Consider the following 26506-nt stretch of genomic DNA (forward strand, 5'->3'; position numbering starts at 1 on the left):
TGGGTGGGGATAATCATTGAATCCTTAATTGCACTGAAACTTTACAATACGATAGCTAGGAAATTTTATATTGTCAGGACTTGAGGCGAGAATTAAGCTTGTTCAAAGCTTTCTAACGACCAATGCAGCCATATCCAGGACTGTTTACAGTAAAACCTTTTAAAGGTCGATCCTGATGACCAATCTGCTGTATTTTAATACGTCTTCCAGCCGAGTTCCCAACATAAAAGCCTTTGAGGCCATAGTCACACGAGCTGAATGGCCCCCCAAAATATTGGTGTCTATTCTTGCATGATCCAACAAACCTATTGTGCTGTGGTGGGGGAAAGATCAACTATGTGTGATTTACAAGTGGAAATCAGCAACCGCCTTTCATGTGGTGGCAGAAGGTTGTCAGGCACGTTTTGATACATTTCACCACAGACAGTTTTGGAGTGTCATCAAAAGCAGGGTACGAGTCGACCCTAGAGTTGCATTTTGTGTTCCTGGAAATATGAAGGTGTCCATATCTGGGGTGAATACTTTACCTGTAATGTCCTGGGCTCTGACAGTAGGATATGAGGCATAAATGCATAGCCAATTTGCCTGAACTCTTTCCTGGGTAGATATTTACTATATTGCCAGGAGAGGAAATGGTTAAGGACCTTTTTGGCATCCCCAAAGGGATACATTTCTGGACTCCGGAGGAAGGGAGCGGCGTATTACTCTCACTACTGTTCTGAGTAATGGGTGTTGGCACATGAGTGTTCCATGGATCGCAATCTGGCCTGCTGATATAAATGTGTTTACAGACCTGTAAGCCATTCCTTCAGATATGATGGTAGACAGAAAATGTAAGGTGTGTACAATGTTAGCCCCCACTGTATTCACATCTCTCTGTAGGCACTAACCCATACATCTCACCCAGGCTGGCCTGTAGTGTTTGATCGATCTATCTGCCCAGTTCTTAAAGAGAAGCATTGCAGTTTGTTGCAAGTGTCGAGGTATTTTTAAACGCTCCCTCCTAATCCTCAATGCCGTTAGATGTAGTGTGCATTCTGCCACCAGACGGTGTTGGCTTATATTGTATCCTCTGACATTTTGTGTTGCTGGATTTCACCAGATGTACTTAAATTGTTGTTCTTATAAAATTCAATAAAGACTTATAGAAATAAAAAAATAAAACTTTAAATCTGCATCTATTGTGTATGAATCGTGTATATACTCGCATATTTACTCTTGCCCATCAAGAAACTATCAAATCCAAAATAATCTGACAACTAAGCCTGTACGTCTCATATATCTCTTTCTCAGTTTGCTCAGAAAGTGTTACCCTAACCCTAGACAGCTTCTCATGTCTTCAGGTTTACCCTAACCCTAGAAATCCTCTCCTGTCTCCTCTCCATACCAGCCAAAACCCTCATCCTCACCAGAACCTACAAGGCCACCATTGTGAAAGGGCCTGGTGCATTTTGGGCCAGTTTATATAGCTTACACCTTAATTAATCTGGTGGTAATTGCATTTCCCAAAACTTCATTTTGTGACTAGTCACAATTAGGACATGCTTCATACATATGAATAGCGATTTGGAAAACCCAGTTTGCAATTTCTTATTTGGAATTTCAAAAATAGCGATTACCAAAAGTATGAAATTTTGCACATTATTACTAACAAATTGCCTTGCATACATAACAAAAGGGGGGATTTGCGTTCCCAAACAGCCTGAAATAGCAATTCACACCATTTGGCCCTTTGTTCTTCCATGTTGTCCATATTTGTCACTGCTAGAAATGGCAGGACTTCGGGCAACCTCTTTCTTTCAATAAGTTTGCCTTCCTAGAGGTTACATGATGAAGTGGTCTGCTTCTGAAACATCACCTTTTGCAAAGTTACTTCAGGATGGTATAAAGTTACATGTTTAAACCTTGGCACACCCATATTTTATGGTGGCATAGCAGGCCTTTAATGTAACATAAGCAAAAAGAACAAGTGATGGAGGGAATGCTGGACAATGCAAACATTCACCCCCAGTCACTAATATCTGGGTTTAATCCGTTGTTATTTTGCTCACCACGCCATCCCAGTTTGGACATAGCCATATACAAATCAGTCTTGACCCTGTCCCTCATCGGAACAGTCCAGCCCGAACTGCCAAGCTAGGGCCTCCCTGGACCAGAAACAAGCAGCCTGGGACTGATTCCGGGGCATCACCCCTCTTCAGCCAGGCTAGCTTGAATCCAGTGGCGCAGTAAGCACAGGACCCACATCTGGGCATACCCTTCCTACTCAGGGCCTCAAAAAGAACAAGTGATGGAAAAATGTTGGAACGATGCAAACATTCACCCCCAGTCACACATCTGGATTTAATCCATTGTTCTTTTGATCACCATGCCACCCCAGTTTGGACCCAGCCATATGTAAATCAGTCTTGACCCTGTTACTCATGGGAACAGTCCAGCCCGAACTACCAAGCCATGTCCTACCTGGACATGGCAGGAAATGACATCACGCTTCAAATACGCGATGGCGGCAAGACACATTTTTGCACTATGCCTGAATGGTTGGGCACTGTGAGTGTGACAGTAGCAATGTTCAGTTCTTCTGCCAGGGTTTTACTGTGGGCCACCATTGGGTTAAAAAATAGATTCCAGGATCCATGTACAAGTTGCAAGGTGGTGAGTGAGGTGAGGGGTGCGATTGGATGACTGTGGGTTGACTCAGAATGTCTCTTGCCTAAATGTTAATCTGCAGTTCTTTAACACAATGTGGTCAGGAGTTCCAGATAAAGCCACTGGACAAATGTTCCATGTTGAAAGCTGGTCTAGCGTGCATGACCCTTATCTTCACATGCCTACTTATCTCTGGAGATTGACTTAGACTTTGAACGATATATGTCTGAAGGGAACTTTTTACTACTTTAAGTCATGGGGTATGAAACTGCAGCTGTACTTCAGAGCAGAGTTTGTGCTTCTGTGATGATTTCAGAGCCTTATGAGGCTCCAGATTGCGAGCTCTTCCAGATTACAGTTCTGCCACCTTTCCTATAGCTAAAATGTAGAACCCCAAACTAGCGTTTGTGAAAGCAGGAATCCTTGCAGGCGCATGTTGCACGTTCTTCAGAGCCCTATGGGAGCATTATTTTTCAGTTTACTTTCTCTCACTTTCTCTCCAATAGACTCCAAGACTCTGACCGAAGCAGAGAGGGAGCGTCTTTTTGAGAAGCTTGACAGCGCCAAGGATTATGTGGGCTGGGCCCTGCAGGTTCTTTCACCCAACACCATCTCTACAAGCATGCAGCAGAGGTACAACCAGTTATGAGCTTTACCTGGCGATTAATTCCCACTCTGAACACATTGAGCTAGAGTATTCATCCTGCAGATTTGTAGAGGGGAGAACTGTGCAAAGAGAAAGTAACATAGATCGTTTTCATGGTTTGTGACCATACCTTGCTTCTACGTTCCTTTCCCATCCAACACTAGTGCTCTAAATGCCACTGGAGTCGAGCAAGCCTGGCTGATGAGGGTTGAAACCCAGACACCAGTCCTAGGATGCTTGTTTCCAGTACAGGGAGGACCTGGGCTGGTAGTTCGGGCTGGACTGTACCCATGAGGCACAGGGTCAAAACTGATTTGCATATGGCTGGGTTCAAACTGGAATGGCATGGTAAGCAAAAAAACGATAGATTTAGGCCCAGATCTCTGTACTGGGGTGATTGTATGACATTGTTCTGCATTCTGTCCATCAATTGTTCTTTTTGCATTTGTCACCCCGAGTGGGACTGGTATGCCCAGACGTGACTCCCGTGCTCTCGATGCCACTAGAGTCCAGCAAGCCTGGCTGATGAGGGGTGAAACCCAGACACCAGTCCTAGGATGCTTGTTTCCAGTCCAGGGAGGACCTGACCTGGCAGTTGGGCTGGACTGTTCCCATGGAGAACAGGGCCACGTCTGATTTGCATATGACTGGGTTTAAACTGGAATGGCATGGGGAGCAAAAAATGATGGATATAGGCTCAGATCACAGTACCGGGGTGAATGTTTGACAATGTTCAACATTCTGTCCATCAATTGTTATTTTTGCATTCAACACTATTGCCATTGAAACCAGGCACAATGGGGTCTCTAAACCTGAAGTGAAGGTTTGAGTTAGCCACAGTTCACTTCTACTGCCCACCTGTATTACTTGTGCATGAATGTATGTTGGGGGTTGGATCCATGCCAGCTTGCCAGTATAACCACTGACTTTGTAAATGACTTCCCTTTAGATTCATTGTATATGAATGTATTTTATGTGGCATAGATCCTGCTCTCCTGGGCATACCCTGTGAACCCTGGTTTATGGGCATCCTACTTCAACCTTTCGCCTTGTATTGTACCACGATGTAATCCATATAATAAGAGATAATTCGATGCTTCTCGATTACAAGTTGCAAAATGCCCTTTCTTGCACAAGCACCTACATAGACATCAGCTGAAGCCAAAATGATGCTTAGTTAGGTTGGTGTGGGGCAGACTAAGGCTACCCTAGACCAGTCTATCACATGTAACAGGGCTCCTTTCATAGTCTTTCTGCATTGATAACTCCTTACGTGTTCCTATTATGCTGGCTAAGTGGCCAGAGGAAACTACCTTTGTCGACGGGGATTTAAAGCTTCTTCAGACTTGACATGGTTGGGAGACTATAAGAGGTGGAAATACCAAAGAATAGAGAACTATCACTTAATTTACAAAAGTGGGCCTGCGAAACCTCTGTTCAAGCGCTTCACCTAGAATCCAGTCTACTGATGCTCTTGGCTCACCCCCCGCTCCTTATCCCCCACACACTATAATAAGCCTGGTTTCCTGTGAATCCCCAACATTTTCATTACAGCTCTTAGATAGCACTCTGTCTCTCACATGTATACTCATCTTTGCTTTTCCATCTGGAGTTCTGTTATTTTTCTGCACCGTATATTTTTCACAACCACTTGCCCGTTTCTTTTTATACCTGTTGTGTCTTTTTTCTTTACAGCTCTTTGGTACCTTGCTCAGCACCCAAGGAACTCTGAATGACGTTGTTGCTCTCTCATTAAAGTGGATGCCCCACAATCTATATTTACGTTTAGATCCATTTAGAATTGCCTTTCTGAGGTCAAGAAATAGCTTTGGTCAGATTTCTGTGGGACACACCGTATAAAATGGGGTTGCGTTGCTTGCTGCTTAGGCGTGTTGTTAATATGCGGCAACTTTGTGTCATTTATTTTCCCCCTTTCCCAACGTGCAGGGCAAAGTACAACCTGAATGCCATGTCTCACGACACTGCTATTGGGCTGATCCAGTTCGCACTGGACTCTGGGGTGAATTTGAAGGAGGTAAGCCATGCCCTCTGTTTGCACCCTAAATATTCAGGAAGTAGCGTGCCAGCCTCCGAGTTGTGTGTGCTGAGTGTTAGAGCTTTGTCCTATAAAGTTGACAGTAAGATTAGTGTTTATGTACAGCCCTTCTCAACAAAGAGGCGGGTCTGCTGCTTGATCTAATGAGCCTTGGGCTAAAAATGTTGTTCATTGCATTACTGTCGTCAAGTATAGTATTTATTGCATCATCGATAACCATATTTCCAATTAAGTAATCATTTACTCTAGTGGCTTGCAAGTAAGAAGCTGTAGTCCAGCTGCTGCATTGGTTAGCGTCTGTTCACCAATCTGCTGATGTCCCCTGTCTTTCCAGGTGTTTGTTGACACGGTGGGCCCAGCCGAGAAGTACGAGGAGAAACTGAAGGGCCGCTTTCCGGAGCTGGAGGTGACTGTCCGAGCGAAGGCTGATTCTCTCTTTCCCGTGGTCAGTGCTGCCAGTATCTGCGCCAAGGTGAGCTTCTCCTGCACCCCAATTTACTTCGGCCCCTCGCTAAACTTCATCAATGCTTACATGTTTTTATAACAGTCTTCATGCCTTTCTACACACAAAATGATGTGGTTTGCCAACAAGTTCTCATGGTTCCAGCAGAATTCACCCTTCTGAGGGCATTGGATGCTTGCGTTTTAGCACCCGCATGTTGTTGCTTGTGCTCCTGTTCAAAGTGTATGTGGCCTTCCATTTTAGGCTGCTCCGATGGGCGCCGGACTAAGCGGATCAACATACGGTTGGTGATTGTAAAGGCAAGCGAGCAGAAAAACGAAGAATTACCTTTGCCTGAGATTAATTCGTATATGGCATCCGTCGCTTTTTGTGTTTGGTGAGGCGCCTTATGTGTAACTCGTAGGTCCTGGGGCTCAAACTGCACCTCACTGGGGCCCAACGAGGCTGAGCCCTGTCCAGGGTTGCCTGTGTGCCTGTTCGGAGGGGATGTGATGGACACTTCCGGTTGGACTGAAAACTAGTCTGAGTTGTACGTGTTTTTCACTGTGTAGTGGCATATTGAGGTAACCCGATGGGCTGCAATTCATCTCCTAAAAACTGCAAGTGGATGAAGTGAACTCTAACATTTCAACCATCACACGTGTCTGTTTCGATACAATCACTCAAGAGTAGAGTAAGAGCTTCATTTGGTCATCAGATGCACATCTTATTGGCAAATATCGCAATAGAGCACATGAACTTGTATTTTTTTTTTTTTTTTTACTTGTATGCACACATTGAACTGAGTATTAATTTCAAATGTGGCAAATGGGAGGATTGGGGCGCAAAAGGGTGATGTTGCAAGGGTGTGGAATTTAATTACAATATCTACTTGTACATGGGACAGGTTACTTCATAAATCTACTTGTCCAGTAAAAGAAACATCCACTTGTCCGTTTGATGCCACATAGTTTAGTGAAAAAATGATGGCAGCAATCTCAGTATATGAAAGCTCTGATACTAGCCTCCCTTATTATGCCTGGGCTCATGCTATAGCAATTTCCTTATTTTGCCAATCTTCCATTGAGCTACATACTGGAAAAGTAGTTGGAGAGAAGGTGAACTTGTAAACTCTCAACAGATTTTCGCAGCAACAAATCTACACCTGCGTATTGCTCGTGCTAAAAAGCAGTTATCAATTTTTCCTAGCAGTGCCTGGCCTACTATTGTATATTCTTGTGAATTCATGAAAGCTGTAAAGCTGCACTAAAGCGAGGAAAAATGTCATTGGTGCAATTTTGTGACTATCTTTTAGAATTAGGCCTCTAATTCTGGAGTTAACCAAGACCTTTTGGTTTTTATTAACATCCATCCATAAAATGGCTTCTGCTGTTTCACTAGGAGCATATCGGCACACAAAGTACTTTTGTTCAGTGCCAGGGACTACTGTGACAATGTTTGCTTTTCGAGACCATATAATATTGCTTTTTTGCCAACATTTGGTATAATGGTGAGGGCCTGGCCGCTCCCAAAAAGTTTCCCAAAAACCATATCAAAACAAGACGCATTGACAATACGAAAAGGCTGACCACCAATATCTGACCTATTGCCTTTGCCAGTGCTTGTTTATGTTCAAGTTTCCCATTATCTTGTTGAAACTGCTTGCACCGATTTTTTTCCATTATGATTTTTTGGGAAATACTAGCATGCATCAACACACTTTACTAAATGATGCTTCAAAGAAATGTAACCTACAGTTTTACTGTTTTTCTTCCTAGTTGCATTTTTTTGTGACCATTTTATTTTAAAAGCAAGGGATAAAAAAATCTTGCTTTCAAGCTTCTGCAGATACTTGCATCTAATTAGAGAGCATTCTGGGAGCATTGTATGTAGCCTCACATTGTTACACTTTGCAAACACATGTACACATTTTTACTCTGGAACCACTGTCAGTAGTGCAGTCCAAGCTTACATTTCCTTGGAGCACTCACCCTAGTTAGAAAGGCTTTGTATTAATAAACTGCACTAACATATGGACACAAGTATTACCTTAACTGTAGACCATGCCCTTCCCTGATCTATAATGTGGTGCTGTAAACTGGCAGCCACAGGGTTTGTGCTGAAGGGTGTTGCGGCTACTTGTCCCAAGGAGTAAATAAACATGGAAGCTTGTTGTCCTTGTCCCCAAACAATATACAATGGGAGTCGGGCAATCGGAGGAATTCCACACCCCTGTGTTTGCTGGGAGTGAAAACCCTTTTTAATAAAATCTGAGCTTGCTGCCTCCAGGAATATCCTGAAGGGAGATCTTGATGTGACTTTCGAAGCATATTCACAGTTTGGAGAATAATAATAATAATACCAGCATTTGTAAAGCGTGCAGCTACCTCAGGCAAGGCGTCCCGGCGCTGGGGGCCGTCGGGGAGATTAAGCGAGCTATTGCCCAGAGTCACAAGGTGCTCGGCTGACCTGCCGCCGGCGATCGAACCTTGAACCCCAGTGTTCTGGAGTCAGCCGCCCTGGCCGCTGCACCACACCTCTTCCACCACAAGGATTTCATATCATCCCAAAGATGTACAGGTAACCAGCCCAGTGTTGGGGACCTGAGAAACTCTCTCGAGGTCAGGATTTCTCAGTGCGAGGAACCACTGAAACATGGCTGGTGGGAGCCAGACTGCATGAAGGACAGTAGGGTACCATGTAGGGGGTGGGACCTTTCCAGGCATGCTGGTACCTGTGAAACGCCGTTAGACTTCACTTTACAGCTTTCACTTTACACCTTGTGCGTCTTTGCTATGGACTGCCGCTGTTTGACTCGTCTCTTGTCATGTTTTAGGTTGCCCGAGACCAAGCTGTGAAGGGATGGAAATTCTTGGAAGGTGTAGGAGATGTCGGCTTGGAATATGGCTCCGGATACCCGAACGGTAAGCATGGAGATGGTGCGGATTCAACCGGGCCTGGGCATGCGATTCCTGACTGAAGTGCACTCAGATGGGCTCCATCCTAAAGCAGACGGGGCTGGGGAGGAGGGAGAAGTATTATTTACACAGCAGGTAACTGCGTGGTTGTCACGTTTGTCAACATACCCCATATCTAGATGATGAACAGGTGAGCCGGGATTTCCAGCCAACTGCCAGGACAGGTTTCATTTTTCGCAGTTTGGGTGACTCGTTGGAAGCTTTCAGCCCTCACCTCGGTCCACTTTGCTGCAGACCGGAAAGTGCATGGGTGGTCCAATGTGTGTATTGATACGGTGTGGTCGACGAGAGACGTTTTGAGCTTTAACTCGCATGCATGCTGTTATTGGCTGTAATTCCAGGATTGTCTGATAGTCCGTATTATCAGGGCTTTAAGTGGGCCGGGTCTCACCGGGTCTGAGCACCGGTGGTTTTTTAAAGGAGGCCTCGAAACGGGTCTCTATCGGGCTCTGTTTTGTGCCCTGGCACAGGCGGTCCGTGTTTTTCCGGACTGCAGTGACAGCAGGCTCATCCATTTGCGCATGCTCACAGTGCTCACTTCTCACTAGTGGAGAAGTTACAGCATGACGTCATGCCAGGTGAGCGCTGTAGAGGAAGGGAAATCCTTTCAAAAGAGTCAGGTTCTCTGTGGATTTCCCTTCTTTTTGAAACTCAGGAGCAGCAACATTGTCGTGGTGCCACCAAGGCTTTAAGTGGAAGTTTTTTTATATGATATACAACAAGCCATAGTTGCTGATTATCTTCTACAACTAACCACCATTGACAAAGCCAATAGTCCGGACTCATTGTAGGTATGATGTTACTTGTTGTATCATATATCCGGATGCAATGACAGAAACAGCAAAATACAAAACGGGCGGCACACTATGCCAAGCACAGATTTTTACCCTATGTGTTTTTAAACCGCACCCCAGGGCCGGCGCTAGGCATGCTAGGCACCTGCTTGCAGCCATGGAGCCTCGCACTTTGGAAGATTCCAAAGATTAGAGGCCCAGGGGGCCCCCTAAGAGTTTCTATTATTTTCAATTGTTGTTAATTTCCCTAGCTGGCCCTTCTCGCAGGGCCTAATCGCCGCATCTGCATGAGAGGATAGCAGCGATTAGACAGGTACTTAAAGAGCCCTTACTGTGAAGTGCTCCCCGCCCTTGTAGAGTGAAAAGCAGGATAACCTGCAGGGTGCCCAACAAAAGATAGAATTTGGGGCGCATCACAAGGGGAAAGGGAGCAGAGCGGTGAATCAAAGGGGTAAGACAAACGGAATAGAGTGAGAGGAGTTGAAGAGCAGAGGTGTGAGTACTGCAGGGAGACGAGAGGTGCACGCAGAGGAGCAGAATCAGCACGTAAAAGTGGCTGGAGCAGGGCTTTGAGTGTGCTGGGCCCCTAGAGTCTTAGACCCGGTGGTAAATACAAACTGACATTGAAACGGGCTCCTATCGGGCCCTATATTCATGTCCTTGACTTTAGCTGGAAAAACAATGATCCAGTGACTGCACAATAAATGTATAACACGTTAGCCAGGTTGGACTGGCCTAAAGGGCAATCTGGCAGTGCGTGATGGTCTAATCTGTCAGGTAAGTATGTAGGCGTTTTTTTGGCTGTTTGTTGGTCTACTTTATGATCAGTTGAGCCAATTTTTACTGTTGATTTTTATGATATTAAAACAAACAATTTCAATTTTATAGCTTTATTCGAGATAAAAACTCATAAAAGCATGAAGCATACATGGCATATAAACAGTCTCTTATAAAAACTTATTTTAAAAAAAGAATAAAAAACATTGAGATACATCCATAGTACTGAAGATCATAAAATTATTTGACCAATATAAAAACAGAGGCAAACTTTTTGTTAACTGGGAAAGCGGGCAATGGTCTAAATTCTTTTCTCCTGTACTACCATTAGACGAGATTTTTTTCTGATTGCCCAAGCCCATCCCAAATATTTGGCAACTGCCACAGCAATGAATGTTGAAGGGCTGGTACAGATAATCCTTAAAGCAATGTCGCTCGCTCTTGTGCCCAGCTGTTTACACATAGCCTTCAGCCAAACACGTCGGGGGGCTGAATAAGCCCCACACACAAAAAGAAAGTGGGCAATGGTCTCAGACCTTGCTTTACAAACTGGGCAGACTTGAGAGCTACCCTCTGCCCATCTTCCAGTTAATGATCTAATTGGGAGAGACCCCACTCTAAGCTGGAAATATAACTTCCTATCCAGGGGTTTGGTTATGATATCCCAATAAGACTCTAAAAAAGGAGAAGCTTTTACTTCAAGGAATAGACCCTCCATGGTAGACGGATTGGCTTCATTCCAGTCCCGATGTTCGACCATTTCCCAGTACTTAGTTTTTATAGTTGCTTTGGACGGGAACAGGGCCTCCTCTAGGTTCTCCCAAAGCTCGTTCATGCCTAAAGTCCCCAACATTTTACACAAATCCCCCAGCCATCCTATCTTGTGGAACTTGTCGCTATTTATTAAATCCAGGAAGCCCCTTGCATAGTGAGCGAGTTCGGGGGTGACCCATATGCGCCGCCAGTATAAAATGGGTCTTAATCTAGCAATATCTGAGATGGCTTTTCTACCTAATTCGCAACGCAGAGGCCTCATGGGTGTGCTTTTAGGGAGTCCAATTAGATTTCGGAGAAACTTATTCTCGACGAGCGTTAGTGGTGCAAAATTCCCATAGCCCCAAAGCTATAAAGCACCGAACTAATGGCTTTGGCTTCGTATACTTGAAGTACTGGCGCAATGGGTTTGGTCAAAGACCTTTTGTGTTCAACACCTATAGTACCAGTAGTTTGGCGGAATTTAAGGGCCGCCATTTCTATGTGTTTCCCCCACTTTGCACCTTTGGCTATATGGATACATAAGTAAACAAAATCCGAAACCATTTCTACCTTTTGGCCGTCCATAAAAAAGTTCCCTCTAAAGCTGGAATGGGGATTGAATGTCATGAGCTTTGTTTTGGCTACATTTACTTCTAGGCCGCGCTCGGCACAAAAGCCCTCAAAGATGTTCAGTGCACGCTGCAGGCCACTCGGGTTTTTGGATAAGATGAGCGTGTCGTCTGCGAATAGTAAAATTGGCACTTTTGCTCCATCCAATGTTGGAGCGTCTATAGAGGCAGACAACATACGCTCCACTACTCCATTAATAAAAAGGGAGAAAAGCATCGGGGCCATGGCGCAGCCTTGGCGCACCCCCCGTTCTACCAGGAACTCATCTGTTAGTTGCCCATGTCTCCCCCCCACTGGATCTTTGCAGAGTTGGACTCGTGCAATCTCATTACTAGCGATAAAATTTCAGGAGGCATCCCCATCTCAGCTAAGACTTTCCATAACAAGAAGCGGGGGACTAGGTCAAAAGCTGCACGGAGATCTATAAAGGCAGCATAAAGACTGCCCTTCGCCAGCTCTACTGTCTTCCAGTGCAATAACGTGAACCGGAAGATCTGGTCAATCGTGCTTGTCAATTTACGAAAACCTGCTTGGTAGAGAGATAGAATGTTGTTCTCTTCCTCCCATGCTGAAATTTTAGCCAGGGTCATTTTGCCTACAACCTTCTGCACTGTGTCTATAAGGCTGATGGGGCGGTAATTCCCTGGTAGAGTTTTGTCCCCCTTTTTATAAATAGGGATTATTACCAACCCCAGCCAGGACTTTGGCACCGGAGCCCCTAGTGCTACTGCGTTAGCCAGATTCGAGATGTTCCTGCCCCAGTGTAATTTCTTGTGGAGAAATACATCTGCAGGCACCCCGCCGGAGCCCGGTGCCTTGCCCCGCGTGACTGAGTCCAAGGCTAATGCTACATCCACGTTGTTAAAGGGAGGAGCTTGGAATATAACGTGGGGCACAGATTCCCCATTTCTATCCTCAAGACACCTATATTGGGGGCCAAAATAATCCAACCAGTTGCTCTGCGAGACATGGTTGGAGGGTGGTTCTGGGAGGCCCCCTTTCCCCCACTTAACAATGTTCCAAAATAATCTGAAGTCTTTTGCGGAGCAGGCAGCTTTAAGTTCTTGCCAGTGTTGCTCGTCCCATTGTTTTTTGGCTGTAGTTACACTGGACTTATATTTCCGCCTTGCTTCCCTGACTGAGGCTAGATCTTTAGACTTAATGGCCAACCCCAGAGAAATTCTAGCTGCCCTGCATGTAGCGTTATACCACCTTGCCACATGTGGACAATTTTTCTTACCCGGATTCGAGCGTACTGCCCTATAAAAATGGCCCTTTATTGAATGGAAGAATTCACAGTGCAGATTGGTGATCTCAGCCATGTCTATTCTGCTCCTTGATCCCGTGTTCAGAATTGCTTCCATGGCAGTGGAGGTAAGATCTAAATCTGTATTAATACTTAATAGCACCTCATGGTTGGCCACAATTTGGGGCCACTTGACTCGCATCATGTCATTTGTTGGGACGATCTCCGCCAGTGCTTCTGGTGTTAAGTTTTCCCCCTCCATATCCCCCCCCCCCCACAACGAGTGAGTGATGCAAAGGGGGTTATGATCGCTCTCTTGTCTGTTGACCACCATCATATCTTCCATCAAATGCCAGATCGTTAAACTACAGATGACATAATCAATCCGGCTTTGCCAGCGGCCGTTGTCAAATGTATTTGCCCCTTGTCCATCACTCAATGTCCTCCCATTCAGAGCTCTAAGCCCCCTTTCGCAACATAGGGCATTCATCTGTAATACTTCAGCCGACCATCTGCTCACGGGTTTTAAGTCCAACTTGGGGATTCCCCATTCAGTATCTACATCTTCTCCTGCATACCAGTCTTCTACTGAGAGGGGCTCATAGGTCATATTCATGTCACCGGCGATTAGTATGTTATTCTCGCTCGGCTGTACACTAATCAAATGGTCGAGTACAGCCAAGACTTGTGATTTCCCTCCGTTGTGACTTCTTCTATACAGATTGTAAATGTATAGAGGTTCCCCCAGAGACGTACAAAGCCTGATCAGCTGCAAGTCATTATTGCCTGTGGGGAGCTCTACTATTTTGTCAAAAAGTGCCTGCCGGGCCCAAATCGTTAAACCCCCTTTTGGTCTTCCCTTTGGACCTTTAACAGCCGGGACAGAAAAATTAAGAAAACCCAGGAGGAACAGAGGCTCACAGGCCCATGTCTCCTGGAAAATACAGACGTCGAAATCATTTATAAACGACGCCCATTCTGGTGAATACATTCTGGGTCCCAAACCCGCGATATTCTACGAAACTATTCTGCCCCTGGCCCTGCTAGGATCGCCCCCCTGTACAACAGTGTCTAGCAGCTGGGCCCGTAGGCCACTAGTAATTAGCAAATCACAAACCCCAACTAGCTTTTTATTGACTACTCCTAAATCATTTCTCCCTCGTGGACTAATCACGACGTCTGCTGCCAAGGATAAGCCTACCAGACCTAGGAGTTCAGTCCCCTCCACCCCTCTGGGGTTTCTAGGATTTGGCCCCAGATGGGCTATTGGCGACTCTCCTAACCCGATATGACAAGAATCTCTCACGTCATCCCGGGGGATAGTTTTAGTTGGGGACGTGACAAATAGTCTGCCATTAGCTAGAAGTTCTTTAGTTGTTGGTGGGGCCTTTTGTGATCTATCCTCGGCAATGTTTGTTAAGCCCCTAGAATGCAGTCAGTCCACACCCTCCAAACCTGATAGAACCCCATATCGGTTGTGTACATGGGAATAGTAATCAGCCTGCTGGCGGGAAAAATGCCTTAAGCGGCCTACTTGATGTTGGGAAGATACCCCGGGTTGGACTGCCTGATTAAAAGGTAGGAGCCTGATATAGCTATGCTGGAATTGTAGCAAGGGCTTGGCATTAGTTCCAGAAACCGCTAGACCTCTTGGATAAAAGTAAGTCAGGTCCTGGGTGGAAATTGCACTACTACCATTTTGGGGGAACCAGTTTGTGATGTGTCTAACTGCTCTGGTGTCACGAAAATTTATTATTACAATGTCCCCATTTATATCCTTTTTTCTTTGGCCTAACCATGGAAGACGCCTGACATGCAGAATTTCGCCGCTTATATTTGACGGTAGAGGGCGATTTTGGCTAAGCCAAAATATGATCTTATTTTTCAGTTGGTAGAAGGCTTCACTTCTACCCTCCTCTAGGGGTGGCACACCAGTGAGAACCATCACATACGGTACTGCTTCCGGGGGCAGATCAATTGGATACCTATTGGGTCCGATAAACCTTACCGGTTCATCAGAGCCATTAGATCTCCGAGGGTTTGATATTAGAGCAGTTCTTGGAGAATTTATAATTCCACCTGCTTGGGACCCCATATTTGTCCTGTTTACATTTGGGCCTGAGTTTATAGAGGGAATTGCTTTCTGCGATTTTGTTTTAACTAGATTAGTAGTTGATGGTTCCTCTTGGACCATTTTATTAAAACAAACATTGCCTGCAGCAAAATCAAATCGATGCAGTCTTCCATACCTTACAGAAAACGTATACAGCATGTCTTTACAAGTTTAAAACTGCCCTAATTTGCAAACATGGAACACTTTTCTACCTAGCTAATTAACTAATAGGGGCCACTTTTATTTGGTGCCAGGGCCTATTTTCTGTCCCAGTCTCACGCTGCCCGTTGGGATAATCCATGGCAGCAATTTAGCTCCTGTTTAAATTTCACGTACTTTATTTAATATTGCCTTCCCCAAGAGTGTAAACTATTTCCAGTATGTGTGTATCTGTATTTCATTTCACAGCATATTACTCTTGTACGTTGCACTCTTTGTACTGAGTCGCCTCCAGGTGTTTATAACAGGCTACAGTTGAGCGCTTTGGAGTTGAGGCTGCAGGCAGTACAACTTTCTCGCTGTGCCCGTCTGTGCGTCAAAAAGGTGTCCAGAATACATGATCGTTCAATACATGGCCTCTCTGCCGCGCACACAGAGCAACGGTCCTGTATTCTAGTTGCAGTTTTGATTCTGTGCAAATGTGTGTGAAGGAGGTGCTCATTGGTCAAAACAGTGGCAGGCTGAACATAAAATAATGTCTTCTTGTTACTCATTTATCTTAAACAGCTAACAACCATTGACAAAACCAATACCCCAGGCTATTTTTACAGGTAAGTCAGTTGTCGTATTTCTGGATTCGAGCACAGAAAACTGAGGGAAAGATGAGAAAGAGTAGAGCATTGAGGGGTAGGTGGTATTAAAAGGGTCAGCATCAACAAGGAAATATAAGATGCTCCAGGAGGATGGAAGGGGAGAGGTGGATGTAAATGAAACAATACACGGAAAGAAGTTATGAGGCTGGGGGAGGGATGAGTTGAAGGGAAGTGTATGGATACGATGTGTGGATTTGAGAGAGACCGAACCAGCAAGGGAACATAAGCAGAGTTGAGAGAGAAGTATTGGTGTGAGGTGGATGGAAGAAAGCATGAAGACTAAAAGATGTAAGAGGTTGGGCAGGGTGAGACAAGTGGGAGAGGTGGAAGTTAGATGGGCAGAAAGAGAAAGTTGAATCCTAGAAAAAAGAAGTTCACTTCCAAATCTCTTTCATAAAACGTAATTTACTCATTGACAATGTGCCGGTTGGCTTCTGACTACTCTAGGGGTTTGAAGTAGCATTTGTGCTGTTTCAGATGATATGTGGCTGACTCTTAATCATGGAGTTAGAGCAGCCTTAATATTACTAAACCTTAGTGCCAGACTTGACACTTTTTCCCAGCTAGTGCTTATAAATCAACTAGTATAACCTGGAATTTAAGTGTGGGTTACCTCTGTCCGATTTGGGAAATCTGAAGCAATCCACTCGCCACCTATTTCTATTATATACTAAACCTCTGATTGTGACATTTATTGGATGTCCGCTGTTCAATATATATCATTCCTAGTTAGCCTCACTCATGCAGTCCTTTTTGGTTTCTTGCTGATATCTTGCGCATATTGATACCCAAACACCATTCCCCACAGTGACAATATGGTCTTTGCCCAAGAATATGTTTGGACTTGTATACTAGCAGTTGATTTCTGAATGAAGACAAATTCAAGGGTTCTCACTTTTAAAGGATTGCATAACATATGGTGGAGCTGGGTCAATTGCCTACATTGGCGTAGTCAGCAAATAAATCTTGGATTCATTTTCCGGCATCTTTTTTTTTTTTTTCGTAACATTTTAACCACGTTTCATCCTCTTGCTTTTACTACATTCATTAGCAGCACAAAATCATCCCTTTTCTCCCCTCTCACTACCATGAAGGTGTTCTGCAGTCAATGTATCTTCTCACTAGATTATGCAAATGCTCTCTCTTGGGCTTCCCGCCTTTTAGTATTCGATACCCTTCAAATCATTCAGAACAGTGCTAGGCTTCTCATCTGAGATGGCTGCATCGCCATGCCATTTCTTCTCACCTTTCTGCTGTCTGCTGGGTTTTTGGTCCAACGCCCTCTATCTGCATGGTGACATCCATTTGTCATTGTGCACTGCATTAAAAAGGTTCTCTCTTTTTACAGCACTCCGTACTGTTCATTCCAGAATCCTATACTCTGTGCCATCCAAACTTTAGATAGCCCTGATTTTAGGCAAATCCTTCTCCTTTCTAGTTGTGCTTGACTGGAACTCTCCATCTTCAGCTAGGGTGTGACTCCAATCTTTGGAAAAACACTTAAAACTGTTCTTTCTGCACTTTGGTACGGTTTGCACCTCTCCATTGGACATCTTAGTGCCAGGATGCCAGGTTTGCATATCGTTTTCATTCATCCCATTCAAGAGAATAATAACTAAGTTCAATTAATTTAATATATTTCCACTCATTAGAGATTTAAAATATATTTACGTATTTTATTAGGATTATTGATGCTATTTTTAACCATTTTACTGATATCCAAACTAGGTAAGTAGCTTCTTGCAAAGCGGCTGCAAACAATGCCATATAATTAATGGCCAATTGCTATTACCTCCTATGATCTGACTTCCTGTTAAGTTATTTCTTATGCAAATTATAGGGGCCTCACATGTTCATATTCCGCTTGGGGCCCCACAAATCCTTGGACCGGCCCTGCCACGCCCTTAATTACATAGGCCACGCCCCTTTGAGACACACCCCACCCTGTTTTTTCATCCCACTTAAAGCCCTGTGTATTATTATAGGGGCCTTTGAGAGTGAACCAGGTCCTGTCCCGGATTTCCGAAGCTACATTTAACGAGGTGCTCCTCTCCTGCAGACCTGTGTTGGCCGAGTTGTCTGCTGACTGAAAAATTTAAAATAGATGGTTTTCAGATCTTGTCATCATTAATCTGTTTCATTATATTCTGCGACAGTGATCCCTAGACAGCAGGTGGCGCCATTGGCTTATTTTTCACTGATACTGAAAGCCTCTAGTCCTGGTCTGGCTCATAGGTGGCTTAGTCTCTCATAATAAGTGAATGTCGACGAGTTGTGTAATTGTAATTTTACAAGATGAAGTGATATCGAGCTGCCATACTGCACTGGCCAGGACCTGGGCCGAGCCGGTCATATAGTTTCCTGTTTTTTGTTTTCTTTCCAGCCATTTTTAAATGCAGCTTTTGAACTATTGCAAGGGTGCATCAGACTCTACCTTATTTGAGCTACTGTAAGGTTGCATCAGAATATTTGTAAAACTATCAAGGGAAAACACCTTGTATACGTTCCTAGAAGAATTCTCACATTAATGACCTGCACATTATTATGAGCATACGTATAGTTTATGGTATGATGCGATCTATGGCCAACTATGTGAAATACTAATATACATTCTAAATAGCGCGACATGTCACTATCCTATGTTGAATATTTCTGCAACGTGTTCCACATCTTATAACTGCTGTTTTAAACTGTATTCATCTCAAACGTTACTACTGCATCTGAGCTTTGGGAAATACACACTCAATATTGTATAAGAAGATTCTGAAATTCAAAGTGGTGGAGTTGTCCTAACGCTCAGGAGTTGAAATATTTCCCTTCAACAAGCGATTGATATTAATCAAAAGAAGGGTATTGGGGAGCAGGTCCGAGTGTCGGATCGAAAAGTTACCTCATCCTTTTTGGTTATACGTTTGCAAAGAAGAGTGGGGTAGTAGTGGCCCAAAACAGGGAAATATTCGCAATATTCATCCAAAGGCAATTTAACCGAGGGAAACACTCGCTGCCAATGCTTAATGTATACACAGTTCAATACTAAGGTGCATGGGAGTCCAGACAACGATCTCCGGAGGCACAGGATCGGGCACCCCTTATACCTCCTTCAGCTTTTTGGACTGGCAGGGAGCTTACTATGGACTCCCTCTTTGACACTTATTAAGGCCGCCGGTCTCTAAATACTGGGCAAGTGCTACTGACTCTTTTTTTTTTTTTTTGGGGACAGTGACTGTTCTCTACTGGAAGCCCCAGGTATGGACTCCAATCTGGTTATATGTTTGCCTGTTTTTTTTCTTTCTTGCCAGACATTTTTAAATACGGTATGTTCCAATTAATGAATTAATTGCACATGGTTTAGTGACGGTAGAAGTTCCTTCACAGGAAGGGCATGGGACTGGCTTGTAGCAGGCTTAGTGGATGGAACATTGGTAACCGCATGTGTTTTGGGCTCTGTTGAAGGTTGGTATTGGGTAAAGATGTTCCTGCGATGCTGTGTTCCTGCGAATCGATGCTGTGTTGCTGCGATGCTGTGTTCCGGAAGGGCCGGTTATTAATCGTCTGCTCCGCACAGAAGTCATCGGGAGGGTGTGCGCTACTTTAATTGATGATCTGATACGACGAGCTTTATGCTTTTGTGTGTGCCAGGAAACCACGCCAATAGCATTGATAGTTTAAGTCCCCATGGCTCTTAGTTGCCTGGATGTGCTAGAGAAGGGGGTGTGGGAGGTGTGAGTGGCGGATTTTCCGCTCCCGAGGCCCCTTTGCCCTCCATGTACAGATGTGTATAGCAGAAGATTTGTAGGCCTGATGTTGGCAAAGACCTTTTCCTTTGACTGTAATTAAATATAATATATTTACATATAGGGGCTTTGGTCCTACCCTATTTGTCCATTTTTCAGCTGTCATCCACATATTTCTATTGCCCGTCAAAGCCTGGGGCAGAGGTCGGCCCCTCCAGCCATTGGGTAACGCCACCGAGGGTGACCGAATTCTGCTCAGTTACAACAATTACAGGCGCAGGCACATCCATACGAAGTAGTTCCGTTCAGTGACAGGAACTACTATGGTAATATCTGCTTTTGAGGACAAAAATACTTTTTGATTTTTGCCAGTGTTATTGGAGGGCCTGCCTGCCTGATCCCACAAACAAAACAAGTATTGGCATAGCCAATAGGTCTAGCTTTTGGGACCTAATAAGTGTTTAGCCATGCAACAGTTGATGTTGTTGCACCAAGGATATTGTGCTGCATAACTAAATACTTATAAGGTCCGAAAAGCGAGACCTATTGGCTATGCCAATGCTTGTTTTACTTAACACTGTGGGGGCATTAGTTGCACCTCAGTACCAGTTTAACGCCCAAATATAACTATAAACTACAAAAAGGTGACCGTCCACCATTAAAAAGGGCCTTCCACTGTGCGACATGTCACTGCGTTCTTAGTAACTTTTGAACCGTTTAAGCTAGAAACTGTATTTTTGTTAAAATTTGCAGACAATGCAGCAGATGGTGGATTATGTGGCAATGCAGCAAATATATAATTATGCAGAAGTCACCATGGATTCTAACCAATTTGACTACAAATTAAATGCTTCCAACAGACTAGTGAATCCTCTTTTGAAGCCAGCTGATCTTCCACACATTCTAGAACGGAGGGTGTGTTTGGGAAGCAGAATGTTTTGTGCCTGGGATGAAAGCCCTTTAGTCACCCTTGTGAGCTGAAGGAAGAGGCTGGGGTATGATTAGCCAGTATCCAGTCTGTCCTGGCAGGCAACAAGTGATTGTCAGTAGTTTAAATTAGCTATTTTATGGCCAACATCAAGGTGATGCGGGCCCTTTCTCAAGGACAGCAGTTGGACAGTTATCAAAAGCACACGGGGGCGGGGGGGGGAGAGGGATGGCAGATGACCAAGGAAAGTGAACTGAACACCTGAGCCCCTGCTTTTTCTGTTGCGGAGCGTGCACAGCCATGGGTTCTGGTAAATAAAACCTGTGCGATTAAGAGTTTAAAGTATCTAGCCCTGTGGAACTACCTTTGTAACGCATGATTTTTGCAATGAAATCTTTGTAAAGCGTTCTTTTAACTCTCCTATTTACCGTTGTTTTCCCCAAAAGGAATTGTTTGGGTTTCTCACCAAAAGCAGTTCTGTATAATTCATGTCAAGTTACTGACAAAACAGTGTTTCCATGTGCTACAAACGTGCTAACGGTTCCTTTCAACACGGAGTACACACCCCAGCACCAAGCTGTTAAATTCTGTGTTTTCTACCATTTAGTAGGGGCTGGACGATATTTTTTTTGGACGGAAACAGAAAGGTGTTTGCCAAATTACAGATGTATCCTTAAAACGCCACTGCCTTTAATTACATGCATGTATTTACATGTGTTGCAAGCAAATTATTTTGTTACAAAAACGAACCAACTTGGGATATAGTAAAACTAAAGAGTGACAAAAATAATTGTTTGAAACAAACATAGGCCACAATCATTTGCATGTCATAATCCAGAGCAAAAAGGTATCTGATTGGGAGTGTGGTAATTTATCAAAGCTTTGGCCTCAGTAAAATAACTAAATTAAAAACTCACTACACCTGCTATGCAATGTTTCTATGTTCATAGTCATTCTCTGGCATTCATGGTGGAACAAAGACTAGACAAAGGAGTCGCACATTCCGTGGGGCTTATATGTTCCAAGTGCTTAGGAAGAAAAGACTGCAAGTCCCAGAATTCCCTTCGGTTGTAGCTGATGTCTCTGGTAGTGAGACAGCACATGGTTTTAATATAAAGTGTAGTGTTCTGAGTGTGGGAATGAACAATTTTGCCTTGTTAAGATCTGCTGGCTATGATTGCGCTGTTTGCTTCCATAGAACAGTAGCTGTGCTCTGTGTCAGAAAAGGAGCGGGAAGAAACCTTTAAGTTCCTAGCAGCACTGGTCCAATTAAAGGGTTTTCCAAACTATACGTTCCTAAGACAAGGTTTTATTGAACAGACGACGGTCAGAGGAGGTTGTCAGGTGTGTTAAGAAACATGCTATTACCAGAAGAGGGCATGAGCTAAAAAATAGGAAGAGGACTGCCAATCAATTGACATGGGCGGTGGATGGGAAGACAACGACTTTCTCAAAAAGATGAAACTAACTCACCATAGCTTGAAAAAGACACAAAGCGGCACAGTCCTGCTTTGAAATCAAACACACCAATAGGACTAATAACACGGGAAGTGTGTGCTTCTAATAAATACATCACATGATGTTGGTGGATTGCATAGGAAACACTCATGGAAGTTTTAGTACATCTCTCAATACACTTTGACTTATTGTAAATGTAATTGGATTTATATACGCTTACTACCACTGACAAGCTGTCGAACTGCTTTTCGGCGAGTAGCACGCAACTCCGGAATCCAAAAAGGGTTAGTAGTGGTTAGTATAGGGAACCAGCATTGGCCTCGCGCCTCGTGCTCAAAGTAAAAAAAAAAAAAAGCTGCGAGTTGCTCGAGGGGGAGGGGCATTGAAGCAAGGCGCGCGCTTGGCCGAGCGAGAGGAACCTCATATGGCGCTTCTGAACGTGCATGTGCACGTGAACGCAAGCAGAATGCCAGCCAAAAGTGCAGTCGCACTTTTAAAAGCCCTGTTTACTAAATTTCTCGCCGAGCAGCGCATGTGCTGGCTCAGGCGAGACCTAAAAACACAAACAAAAATCTTGGGAAGACAAACATTGACAAAACCAAAAGGTTGGCAGCTAACACCAGATCTACTGGCATTGCCAGGACTTGTATTCTTTAGAAGAGAACAACCTGGCAGTTGCCTATGAAAGTAAGGAACCTCACTTAGAAGGGAAACTATTGCAGACTAAGGAGGCTTGTGAAGTGACCCTGTATTTCTTGGATTTTATGACCGCTTGCTACTGCATACATTTAAAAACAAAAAAAGGCACCTGTATATTTTGCAGACCTAAATTCATTTTTACTTTTTAGAAATGGACCCTCAGGCCAGAACAGAGAAAAAAGCATTGAACTTGTTTTTTATGTGATGGTTCAATGCTCAGTTACCTTTGCACAGCTGCCAAAATCACCTGGGCACGACTTCTGGGAGTTGGAAAAGGTGGTAATCCAAGCTGAGCAGAAGACATTGTGTGTCTCCGATGTAACTTGTAGAGCAGCAGGAAAACACAAATCCCTCCAACCTTATGTCCCACCCATGTTGGGCAGGGTAACTGGCCATTGGAATAGGCTGAGTTTAACTGTCACATTATATTTATACTTAACAAGGGGAAACCCGTGAGGTAGGAAGGACCTAGGGTACTTACTAGTTTGAAAAACAAAAGGTCCTTCAAAAGCAATTTAGTATGGAATAAATATAGACCAGAATCGGCTCTATATAATTATGCAATGCCCAGCCGGACATTGAGGTTTAATGATCAAGAAAAACAGATAATTTAGACATGCGTTAGAATATTGAGTGGGACACAGTCCTGCGTCCTTCAACACTAAACAAAAATTACAAACAGTCAAACATATAAGACATTTATCAGGCTGAAGAGAGAAGCTTATAGCCAATACGAGATTCAAGGGCAAGCTTTCACGGTAGTACAATGTCATGCACAATTTTAACATATGTGTTTAACATGCATGTTTGTACATAGGGTCAACGACGTTTCGATCTATTCAAACAATACATAGATCATCATCAGGACTAGAGAATACACAAGCCTGAGAGTGCAATTCCTGTAAAAAAATATAAAGGGGGAGAAATGGAAGGAGAGAGGAGAATTCCATTAAAACAACCTACAGATACTGAGAATACTCAATAATGACAGTGGTCATGCACGACATGTCCTTAGTGAATTACGAGCCAAGGGAGGCCGGTTGTGGGAGCGAAGGAACTACAACTAATTTCCAATTGAGGACAAATTCAGAAAGGGACCTCACAATGAATTTACAAGGGTGAGCGAGGCGGTAGCACTTGGATCGCAGTAAAATAGACTGTGAGAAAGCGGTGGGCGAGCCACAGCGTGCAATTTGATGGTAATTGTCCGCAGTTGAGGGTGTGAAATTAACCGCAGTATTGAGGAGATGTGGTCTACTTGTGCGGTGACCTATTACGAGATGGAATTGGCGAATTGTCAGTGACGTGAGGAATAAAAGTGGGGGAGGGAGCAATGAACGTGAGCCGATCGGCGTCGTGAAGGAGGAAACAATTTAAGCATGGAGACTAACCAGAATCGGAGACTAACAATTCCTATTTACTATTAAAACGGAACCGAATTACAGTTGTTTGTTCGGGGGTCCAGCTGCCAGGAGGAGATTCTCAGAATGTGGCAACGCTGAAAACTAAGGAAGGGAGCAAAAATGAGGGATGGCGATCAAAGCATTGGAGGAGGAATCAGTGGGTGGGAAGAGGGACTCACCACTTGCTCGTCGCGGCGTGCAGAAGGAGCTGTAACAATATTCAGCTTCCGGGTAACGCGGCTTGACAATCCAAGGTCCGCCTAAGGAGGAGCGCAATGCGGGAGTTAGAGACGGGGGGAGGGGGGCCATGGAACAGGGGTGAACGCGCCACACAAGCACTTACCAGAAAACGAGTGAGCTGCACGATCGCAGGTTGAAGGTAGAGAGCTCCGCTTAGTTAATAAAGCAAGCCCGGGAGGCACGTGACCGAACCAACCTTGTCATGTGACAGGATGTGCAAAGTGTGTGGAGACGGGGAATCCGTGAGGGGATTAACGGCGGCCATATTGGGTCAGTGTTGGTGAATAGGAAGTGATGAAGGTGATAGGAAAAACGAGGAGTACACTGTTCAGTTAAACACGTAATACCATTACAATTAAGTTGCAAATGTTGCAGGCAGAATGGAATATGTGCCAATTGTGAAAACATTAAAACAGCAGTTGAATTTTCAGATTCATTAAATAAGAGATAGCCAGTCCTCATTCCTATTAAGACCATTGCGGATTGTGTCCAACTGAATAATGAGCTTCAACTCCTCTTTATTGAGGATTTGCGCCAGATCGCCACCTCTTGGTGGCAGCTTGATGATTCGTAGAACAGTCCATTTGATCTCGTTGTCTTGGTGGTTGGCCTGTTTGAAATGTTCAACCAGTGGTGCGTTAGGGACATTACAGCGAATCCTGCTGCGGTGTTGTCCGATTCTTGTTTTGATCTTCTGGGTTGTCTGACCAATGTAGTTCTTGTTGCATGGACACTGAATCAAATAAATCACATTGCATGTGTTGCAGTTGGAGAACCCATTAGAATTAATGACAATGTTGCCAAAAGAGAAAGTTTTGCCTTCTAATGTATAGTCACACAGATTACAGTTACCACATTTAGCGTGACCAACCAAGGGCGTGAGGCCCCAGTGTGCATTCAGGGTTGTCGGAGGTGTCTTTCTGGGGATCGCAGCACGCACTAGATGGTCTTTCAAATTTCGATTTTTACGAAAGGCAAATAATGGTCTTTCCAGATTAAGAATACCCGCATTTAGTATGGGCCAATGCTTGAGAACAGATTTACGCACATGGTTGGAAATGACCGAAAAAGTGGTCACACATACAATCCTTTTGGTTTCTTTTTTGGGGTTGGGTGTGAGCAGGGTTTCCCTAGGGCAATACCAGGCCCGTTTCTGGGCGTTGCGAACAAGTCGCTTGGGGTAACCTCGAGCTTTCAGTTTCTCAGAGAGGACTGAGGCCTCGGTGAAGTAGTTTTCTTTTGAAAAACAATTGCGCCGAATACGCAAAAATTGGGAGTACGGTAGAGAATCCCTCAGGGCCCTGGGGTGATTACTCTCATATCTCAGCAGTGTGTTCCGTTCGGTAGGTTTCCTGTAGAGTTTGGTGAGGAGTTCACCATCGGAGTGATATATAATCAGGTCTAGGAAGGGGATGGATGAGGAGTCAGTAGAAAGTGTAAACTGGAGACCTAAACAATTGTTATTGAGCCAATGCTGAAAATTGGTCAATAAGTCAGTACTGTTGTGCCAGATCAAGAAAACGTCGTCAATGTATCGACGCCATAATTTAACGCCAGATATGAAGGGGTTAGTGGGTGACAAAATGATGTTAGTTTCAAGAAAATCCATGCAGAGAATGGCCAAGTTCGGGGCAAAAATAGCGCCCATCGACGTGCCTTTCACCTGCTCGAAAAATAAGTCATCAAAACAGAAGAAATTCCTAGTAAGGCACATTTCAAGCAATTTCAAAATAAATAATGTGGGAACTGCATGTGGTCTCGGTCTAGAGTCAAGGACTTGCTGGATCACTCTGAGGGCAAAGGTCTGTGGAATATTTGTATAGAGTGATTCCACGTCAAGAGTGCAAAGGAGGTGCTCAGAAGAGTTAAAGGGATGGTGTTCAATCAAATTGATCATGTCCATGCTATCCCTAATGTAGCATAGAGTCTGGGGTACGAAATCTTTGATGAAATAATTGACGTACTGGCCTAGTGGTTCTAAAATAGAACCGCAACCCGAGACTATAGGGCGGCCAGGAGGAGAAGTGAGGTGTTTATGTATCTTCGGAAGAGTGTAGATAACCGGTATTCTGGGTGATTTTGCATTGAGGAATTGGAATTCTTTAGAGCTAAGAAAGCCTTCATCTCTGCCTTCAGTAGTGATTT

The 26506-nt window shown here is 44.2% G+C and overlaps 1 protein-coding gene across 1 annotated transcript in view; it reads left to right on the plus strand.

Annotated features, from left to right (window-relative positions):
• The window catches only part of RNASEH2A (ribonuclease H2 subunit A), a 64652-nt gene that overhangs the window by 13742 nt on the left and 24404 nt on the right, over positions 1-26506 (plus strand). Inside the window, exons 3-6 of the mRNA XM_085654475.1 lie at positions 3156-3282; positions 5243-5330; positions 5686-5823; positions 8630-8717. Of these exons, the coding sequence (XP_085510601.1) occupies positions 3156-3282; positions 5243-5330; positions 5686-5823; positions 8630-8717 (441 nt within the window). The remainder of the gene's footprint in view (positions 1-3155; positions 3283-5242; positions 5331-5685; positions 5824-8629; positions 8718-26506) is intronic.

This window comes from Triturus cristatus, chromosome 4_1, assembly GCF_964204655.1.
Source record: "Triturus cristatus chromosome 4_1, aTriCri1.1, whole genome shotgun sequence".
NCBI lineage: Eukaryota > Metazoa > Chordata > Amphibia > Caudata > Salamandridae > Triturus > Triturus cristatus.